This window comes from Haliotis rubra, unplaced genomic scaffold, assembly GCF_003918875.1.
Source record: "Haliotis rubra isolate DU_JTF1 unplaced genomic scaffold, ASM391887v1 Scf1392, whole genome shotgun sequence".
Lineage (NCBI taxonomy): Eukaryota > Metazoa > Mollusca > Gastropoda > Lepetellida > Haliotidae > Haliotis > Haliotis rubra.
This window is the reverse complement of record NW_025765328.1, coordinates 19,839-29,686: the sequence shown is the minus strand read 5'-3', so window position 1 is coordinate 29,686 and position 9,848 is coordinate 19,839. Positions and strand designations below refer to the sequence as shown.

The 9,848-nt window shown below is 41.8% G+C and overlaps 1 protein-coding gene across 1 annotated transcript; it reads right to left on the bottom strand.

The window, feature by feature from the left end:
- Positions 1 to 2: 2 nt before the first annotated feature.
- On the bottom strand, positions 3 to 8,742 carry LOC124268586 (E3 ubiquitin-protein ligase TRIM56-like). Its single transcript, XM_046703581.1, has 2 exons — positions 8,560 to 8,742; positions 3 to 2,901 (listed from the first exon to the last, which is right to left on the bottom strand). Exon 2 carries the CDS (start codon positions 2,890 to 2,892, stop codon positions 1,003 to 1,005), a length of 1,890 nt encoding a protein of 629 aa, XP_046559537.1. The 5' UTR covers positions 2,893 to 2,901; positions 8,560 to 8,742; the 3' UTR covers positions 3 to 1,002.
- Between the last annotated feature and the right edge of the window lie 1,106 nt (positions 8,743 to 9,848).

The following is a 9,848-nucleotide window of genomic DNA, read 5'->3' as shown; positions in this document are numbered from 1 at the left end:
CGTCTTTTGTGGAATATCAGCACATTTTATAGTTACATCGACACTTCTAGCAAAACTACCTTTTACATGGCAACCCAAAATACATAATAGATCACACATTATACGGCACCATTTTTGTCATCATGAAGCAGTTTTTGGGCTATATGACATATTGTTACTGGCATGTCTGCGTACAGTGAGATCAGCTTCACAGCATGCCCTTAAAACAAATCGACAATTGGAAGAAGGCATTCTCTGATCAGTTCCGTTTAACGCCATGTTTGCTCCCCGGAACAATTCAAACACAGAATGCATCTCCAGTACCCTTCCTTTGTCACAAACGTGTTTTCCCTCAAGGAACCTCTGGGACACTATGGGCCTGTTTGACTATTGCGAAACTGGTTTTGGTTTCTGAAACTGGTTTCTCTTATCAAAACGAGTGTCTAGTTTCGGATATATCGTTTCAAAGTGAAACTAAATTGGGCGTTTGAATCAAACATGGTGCGGGTGTGTTTCAGCACCCTTGCTTTTCTCTGTGTTTGACAATGTTTTATTTCACTCAAATTCAACGAATATTGAATCAGTTGCTCCACTGCATGTTCCAACATGTCGTTTAAAGTGCCCATTAAGCACACAAAAAGTTGCATTTACCTTACGTATAAATTACCTCACCACGTTTTAGTTTATATATGACTATCAAATTTTAGGGTGTTCCCATATTTTTTGTTTGTAGTATATATAAGACCCGGAACGTTCATTTCCCAACGGTTAAAGCATCGGCTCCACATGGTCAAAATCTGGGCTCAATTGCCTACACGAGTACAATATGTAACGGTCATTTGTATGTATGGTGTTTGGGATTGAATATTGCAAAATGTAGCACCTAACACATAAATGGCTCCCCAACTCTGACCAAGACACAGCTTCCGTGTCTTACTAAGTGTAGCATTGCTGATTATAGGAACACAAGCGACAAAATACCCCCTAAACTGCACACGAGTTATATGATCCCATTCTGATGACCTAACTTCCTTCAGCTTTGTAAACCTTCACGTAACCGTCAACCTGGGTCACAGCGAGTAGGTTCCTACCCAATATATACACCCCACAGGGTTTAGTCAGTGAGTCCTCCTCCGTCAGTATTTTCTTCACCAGGGTACCTTTCGGAGATACTAGGTGAATAGAGTTACCGTCCCTGTCCACCAATAGAGCATGATTGGCTACATCACATGCGACCCCCAGCGGACATTCCAAAGCGTCTTCTCCTTTGGGCCTGTAGGTGAACTTGTTCGTTCCATCTTCGTGAACAGCAAACATCAAACGTCTACCGCTGTCTGATACCACAAAATATCCTTTAGGTGACTGGGTTAGGTACAAGGGTCTTGAGATGACTGCTTTCTCTGATTTCTGGGTGTAGACGGTCTTGAGGAACGCGCCAGTTTGAGATATGAGATCTATAGTGTCGCAGTTATTGGTTCCAACAAGGAGAGAACCATCCTGCGTTCCTGTGATGTAGGCATACTGCTTCTTTGTCTTTACCTGGGCCAGGATTCTGAGAGTTCCAAAAATCGAGAAGAACAGCAGTAGCTTCTTGGTCATGACTGTGACGACTATTTTGCTGTTAGAGATCACGGCAATTCTGGAAGGAACATCGGGGATGGGCACGCGAGTTAGGACCTTCCCGTTGGCATTGAATTTTTTGAGACATTTGTTATCTCTATCTGTAAGGATAACATCACCACCGCTCAGGATGACGACGTCTGTCAAAAGAGGTTCGGCATAGTCATCTCGGGTACCACCATGAAAGCATGCAACGAGCGACAGCTTCCCTTCCCACGGAGAATCCAGAGGAGACGCTAGTCCATTAGGAGTAGCTTCGCCTTCTGTTGATATAACAACCTCTCCCAAATTTAACGTCCTCTCGAGTTTTGTCACTGCTTTGTCGTTTCCTATGAATGATATGTTGTTTTCCTGGACCTGATGGCATAACTGGGAACATTCCAACAAGTACTGGTCTACCCTCTCTGACATTGCTTTCTCAATCTCAAGCAGCTCGCCATGACCATTCATTGACATTGCACATTCAAACACATCAACTGACTTTTGAACACAGGACCTCAGCGTTTGTCCTTTGAAGATGTCCATCTGGACTTTACTGCTTTCCTCTTCATAACGTTCCTCTATTTCTTTCAACGTTTCCTTTTCCTTTTCAAGAATCACACTGACGAGATGTTCCCTCAGTGTCTGGACTGACTCAATCGCTTGCTGTTTCTGTTCATCTAGACGTGCCAGTCTCGCGCGTCTAGGTTTCAACTTTGCTTCCGTGTCCAAATAGACCTTTGTGAGAAATTCATGGATGGTATTGAATGTTAGCATGTTCATGTCTACAGCTTCTTGTAGTGAAATAACGTCCTTGCATTTCTTATGTAGTGTTGACACACATTTCTGACATATGAGCTTCTGACACGAAGGACAGAAGTCTGCAGCGGTTTGTTCCGGATGGGTGTGACACGTCACTTGGGACTCGTCCAACCTGGACATGACACTCTGGGATCTCTCTGGAAGATCCACTTCCTGATCCGAATTGGAATTCTGTTCTCTTGGATCCTCTCTCTTGTCATCGTCCGAGTCAGAGATTTCCACGCTGTCATCGTCGTTGGTGGTGGTTTCAGCACCTTGATTACAGATTTCAAAATAGCTCTTCAGAAATTTGCATTCTCGCTCTGTCACAGGAGTAGGTAGAAGTTTGCTGCCATCAAAGTTACACATGGGACATGCTGCGGATCGTGCTAACCGTCTGTGTTGACTCAGGCAACATTCGCAGAAGATGTGTAGGCATGGTAACAGTTTCGGATCCTTTAACTTCTCATTGCAGATAATGCATATGGATAAATCCTCATTCATATCCGCCATGTTTAATACCTAAAACAAAATAACGACATGTTTTGACAATTATATGTAGAATAGGCGATTCGGTTCAAAGGGACTATCGTTATAACGAGTATTCTAAACCAGGGAAGCATGTTTCCGTTTGCAGACATATAACAAGCATTTTCATATGAAAGACATAACGTGTAATAGAATATGCTTGTTTTGTTTGTTGTTTTACGCCGCACTCAACAATATTCCATCTATTATACGGCATTCGGACCTGGACCATACAATCCAGTGATCAACAGCATGAGCATCGTTCTACGCAATTGGGATACGATGACATGTGTCTAACCAAGTCAGCGAGCCTGACCTCCCGATCCCGTTAGTCGCCTCTTCCGACAAGCATAGTCGCCTTTTGTGGCAAGCATGGGTTGCTGAAGACCTATTCTACATCGGATCTTCACGGGTCTATTTATTTTACGGCATTCGGACCTGGACCAGACAATCCAGTGATCAACAACATGAGCATCGTTCTACGCAATTGGGATACGATGACATGTGTCTAACCAAGTCAGCGAGTCTGTCCACCCGATCCCGTTAGTCGCCTCTTCCGACAAGCATAGTCGCCTTTTGTGGCAAGCATGGGTTGCTGAAGACCTATTCTACACCGGATCTTCACGGGTCTATTTATTTTACGGCATTCGGACCTGGACCAGACAATCCAGTGATCAACAACATGAGCATCGTTCTACGCAATTGGGATACGATGACATGTGTCTAACCAAGTCAGCGAGTCTGTCCACCCGATCCCGTTAGTCGTCTCTTCCGACGAGCATGGGTTACTAAAGACCACTAATAACCCGGATCTTCACGGGTAAATCACTCTATATATGAGATCCGTCTGCATCAGTGATTATACGGACTGATGGTGACCGGATAAACGAGGTTTCAATGTACCGAGATACGTATAGATAGGTATATTTTTAATTTAGAAAAAACTAAACAACCGACAACTTCAAGTACATAAAACATAGTGGGTTGCTATTACATGATCTTTGTGATATATTGCTGGTACCGAGATAACATAAATACAGATAGATATCTCCTAATTCTCACGAATACGGATTAACTGATATCGTCACTGGACTTTTGTCATCTTATCGCCACTGCTAAAAGTTTCACGGCTTTCAGAGATTCCGTGCCTGTGTTAACGATCGACAACTGTCTGACTTGTCTTTTTTCACCATAACATGTGCAACTTGTATGATATGTCCCTTCTCCAATTATAACACGATCTGGGTGATTTGACAATCGCAGTTTTACGGATATCAATATGGCTCAATCCCCCTGCAATGTCGCGTGGTAGGCCTTTAAAAGTTGGTACTTGTTATTTCCCTGCCTGGTGCATGGCTTTGAGGGGTATAAATAAGCAGTCCATTTTCAAACTGTGGCATATTACCACACTTAGCTGATACTATGACAGTTCACTGGAAAGGTCAGTGACAGGTGCTGGTGCAGATCCCAAAAGTTTGATTCTCGAAAATTTCTTTTTGGGAAGTCTTTAATTAAAATGGAAAATAGAAAAGAAACTATAAGAAACAAATGGTGCATGCAAGAGACGTTGATAACATGTTATCTGTGCTTCACTGGAACACCTTATCATGAGGTGAGTTTCCAGTTTATAAAAGAATTTATTCGAAGTGCTTCAATAATTCTATTGAAGATGAACTTTATTACTTTTATAACTTCATATGACTATCAAACGTATTCATCCCACGTTTTAACTTAGATTATTTTGCAATGTAATTCAATGACGAATATGGTGTTCAAGTTAAGTTTAAGTTCGAAAGTTCTACTTTTTAATGTCATGTAGATTCATAACGGTTAATCCTGCTAAAACTCTTCACAAAATGTTACTTCGCCGGCGAGCATTGGTACATGTGTATATCTCCAATACCAGTGTGTATATATAAACTGAACGGCAAAAGAAATTATACCAAAAGTTACCATTTCTCAAATTTTAAAGAAATATGTTTGTAGGTAAATTATACACTGAAACATGTTGCCCCAACGTATTAATTTGATACCTGCAGTGAGATTTACGTGCACGTCGTGAATAAAACGTCGAAGTTGTAAATTGTATAAACCATGATTTTGGGCCTCTGTCAGAGTTCCACATGCACTAAGGGTATAAAAGTTAGTGTGCGGACGGGTTACACATGCAATTTGAAAACGACCACCACAGATGTGCCACGACTATCAGCAGTTGAACGTTAGGGAGCTATAGGTATGCTCCAGATGGGGTCGATACACGCCAACGCTGCAAGAACCTTCCAGACTGTTGCAACGTTACAGGCAGACGGGCCAGACACCGGACAGACCAAGAAGTCGGAGACCGCGAGTAACAACACCAGCTGAAGACCGGCATTTGAGGAAGTTACACGTACCCGTTTTCTAACGGTAACGTCATTAGCGGCGAATTCCCTTGATCACCGTGTCAGTCGATACACGGTGGCTAGACGTCTTCGCGCAGCAGGTACCAGAGCCTACAGACCCTTCAGAGGACATCTGTTGACCCTGAACACAGACGTCACAGATTGCGTTGGGCCCGAGTTGTCCGTCGTTGGTAGCGACGAGAGGAACAACGTGAACGTTCTACAGTGGCCAGCACGTCATCAGACATGTCCCCGATCGAGCACACGTGGTATGCACTAGACAGACGCGTGCGGAAACGCCCCAACCCACCACAGAATAGACAGCAACTTGTACAAGCCCTCAAGGACGAATGGCGTCGCATACCACGTGACCTTGTCCGACGTCTGACGTCTTCGGCTAGAAGGAGGCTGCGTGCCTGTATTGATGCAGGGGGTGGACATACAGGATACTAAAGTGATGGTAGTGAACATTTATTGTGTGAAACTCATTACCTGCTTATCCTCCATGTGATTGAACACTGGTTTTCAGGAACCCCAGTGAACTTGCGCATGTCTGACATCACGTTTCTGTAGTATGCGTGTGATATTTAGCTCAGGTTGAGTACAGATGTTGTTAGCACCACTGCATTATGTTTGTGTGTCTAGGTAGTCTGGGTCAATGATAATGACCTCTTGAAATACTTGTATACTTTCTTTTGCCGGTCAGTTTAGTATGTTGTAATAATAATGATTATACATATATCGCGTAGTTTAGAAGGAAACAGATCTTGTTCTTTGTCTTTTACTCAGTAAACAAAATAATGCCGATGGCAGTCACTGACGTATATCCGGGGTTGATTACGTACGGATCACGGAACAATACCTCCGGTGTGGTATGCCGGCGTTATGGTTTCAACAAAGCCGTCGGTCCGTATACGCACCTGTTTGCATGACTAATGAACTACAGCTTAGCAGCTAGAAATTGGATATATCCTTTGGCTGGGTCAACACAAACACCAAACAACCAAGCCAGCACAGACACTCGAGTACACACGAGCACACATACATACGCACACAAGAAGGTATCACGCACATACACAGACATGTGCCTATACCACATCATGCACATACCGTAACACACACATACACATTATACACACACCCAGACATACGGATCGCGCACAGACTCGCACACATATACAAATCCGGCACACTTACAAAACTAAACCCACACTGACATACACATGTGCATATCCTCCAACACACACACACACAAGCACACACATACAAAAAATAAACACCAACTCATATGCACATGTACAGATCCTCCAACACACGCACACACATACAAAAAAATAAACACACACTAACATACACATGTGCATATCCTCCAACACACACACGCACACACAAGCACACACATGCAAAAAATAAACACCAACTCATATGCACATGTACAGATCCTCCAACACACACGCACACACGTGCAAAAAATAAACACACACTAATATGCACATGTACATATCCTCCAACACACACGTACACACATACAAAAAATAAACACCAACGCATATACATATCCTCCAACACACACGCACACACATACAAAAAATAAACACACACTAATATGCACATGTACATATCATCCAATACACACGCACACACATAGAAAAAATATACACCAACTCATATACACATGTACATATCATCCAACACACACGCATACACATACAAAATATAAACACACACTTATATGCACATGTACATATCCTCCAACACACACGTACACACATACAAAAAAAAAACACCAACGCATATACACATGTACATATCATCCAACACACACGCACACACATACAAAAAATATACACCAACTCATATACACATGTACATATCCTCCAACACACATGCACACACGTACAAAAAATAAACACCAACTCATATGCACATGAACATATCCTCCAACACACATGTACACACGTACAAAAAAATAAACACACACTAATATGCACATGTACAGATCCTCCAACGCGCACGCACGCACGGGCAAAAAAACACAACGCACACTAAAAATAAACACACACTAACATGCACATGTACATATCCTCCAACGCACACGCACACATGTACAAAAAATAAACACACTAATATGCACCTGTACATATCCTCCAACGCAGACGCACACACGTAAAAAAATAAACACACACTAATATGCACCTGTACATATCCTCCAACGCACACGCACACAAGCACACACATTCAAAAATACACACCAACTCATATGCACATGTATATATCCTCCAACGCACACACACACACACACACACAAGCACACACATACAAAAATATCCACCCATGCATATACACATGTACATATCCTCCAACACCCACCCACACACAAACCAAAAAACACCCACTCATGTGTACATGTACATATCCCCCAACGCACACACACAAAAGCACACACATACAAAAATACACACCAACTCATATACACATGTATATATCCTCCAACGCACACACACACAAGCACACACATACAAAAAACACCCACTCATATGCACATGTACATATCCTCCAACGCATACACAAGCACACACATACAAAAATACTCACTCAAACCACTGTCTGCCAACACACACGTACCATTCTCTGATAACATAATCATATTATCGCTAAAATCGTGGTCCGTCAGTGACAATGAGACGTCTACACTAATATATTATTATCACGTGAAAAGTAATATAACAAATATGCTCTTATCTATATACCGCCAACACATTTTACAAAACAACCTGTGTACATTCACATCTCCATGGACAGTGTAGCCAACACACCAGAATGACTGAATATGGTTTTACGCCGCTGTTAGCAATACTCCAGCAATATCACGACGGTGGACACCAGGAATGGGCTTCACACATTGTGCCCATGCGGTAACACACCAGTAACAGGCTTCATAATATACATTAACTTCTTAGGATATACTAAAAAATCAAACTACGCATGTAGACACGGATAACTACGGTTATAACGAACTCGAATGAACAAGAAATTATAGTTCGCTATAACCGTATTTCGTTATACGCATTTCGACTAAAACCTACAGTAAGTGACCGGGCCAAAAATAGTTCGTGATAGTCGTTTTAAGCGTGTTCGTCATAAACGTAGTTTAATTTACGCCATGCTCATAAGCATAGCTATCATAAAGCTAAGGCGCAATACCTTGGGTGACAATGATAATGAGCATGGTAAACATAACGCCGTATAGTAAGTAAATAGGTATACCTACTGACACGGGGCTATATAACGGTGAGACTCCTCGCCTTCAGTAGCTTGTGTAGATCACACTGACGTTAATTGACAGCGCAGTTGTACCAAGGGACAACCGACATTGTGAAACAGAGTGTAAGGAGACAATACACGTGAAAAGAGAACACTTACTACGCCCTACCTGGGTCGGCTGATCATACAACGCTTCTCACGGGCCATGCATTGGTTGTCAGGTTTTAGAAACTCAATAAACATATCGACCCGGCTGGTGTTGCATGCCCACACATGACTGTGTTCCACGCATGTAGTCACTTGTAATGGATCCTTTAACCCTTAATGTGCTGAGGGAGGACTGGTTGAGTTAGGACTGTATTGCCTTGCTACACTAATCTCATCGAACAGATTAGGCCTTATTAGATGGCTTAAGGATTTCTGAAAATATTATGTTGGTGGGCAAACTGAAAATATAGAAAGATTTAGACCCTTATTTATTTATTCGTTCGTTCGTTCGTTCGTTCGTTCGTTTTATTTCATTCATTCATTCATTCATTCATTCATTCATTCATTTATTTATTTAAAAATTTATTTATTTATTTATTTATTTATTTATTTATTTATTTATTTATTTATTATTTTAACATTTTTCAGTTGCCATTGGTGTGTAAATATATAACTTCAAAACTAGAGAGTAATCAAATCTCTGTTGTCTGCCGAAATATATTCCAGCCGGCGTGAAAAACCAAACAGTGGTTGAAACTACGAAAACAGTGGGGAAAACATTTGTTAACAAATGGGAGGGGATATAGTTCGATGCCTACAATGTGTGAAACCCATATCTCGTGTCTACGTCGTCATATTTGCAGTTTGCGTCTTAAAATTGTATTCATTTACTGGGGTTGAGGTGATTTGATATTCGTGCATTTGAATATACCTGCGTGGCACAGTATATCATGCATGTATATATCTCCCTTAACAAATTCATAGCACGCTCGTTTCGGTATATCAGCAAATCATCAAACAACGCGACGAGCCGAACATGCATGAATATCATAGACTTAACTTTGATCCTCTGATTACTGCTGTAGGCTTAATCAAACACCGTACGTGTCACCAAAGACATTGTGTTTAAATAATTACAACATGCTAACAACATACAAATGTCACAAGTTGGAGCCTGATGGATAAACATGCGATAAATACACCTGTGTTCCTTGATCCTTTGATGTACCTCCAAGTCTAACGTACTTTAACGCGCGGGCGATCAACGTCGACCTCAGCACAAATAATATTGATTGTTGCTAACGCCCC

Bases quoted from the DNA above. Each gene is read 5' to 3' on its own strand.
- LOC124268586 (XM_046703581.1), bottom strand. From the start codon at position 2,892: ATGGCGGATATGAATGAGGATTTATCCATATGCATTATCTGCAATGAG.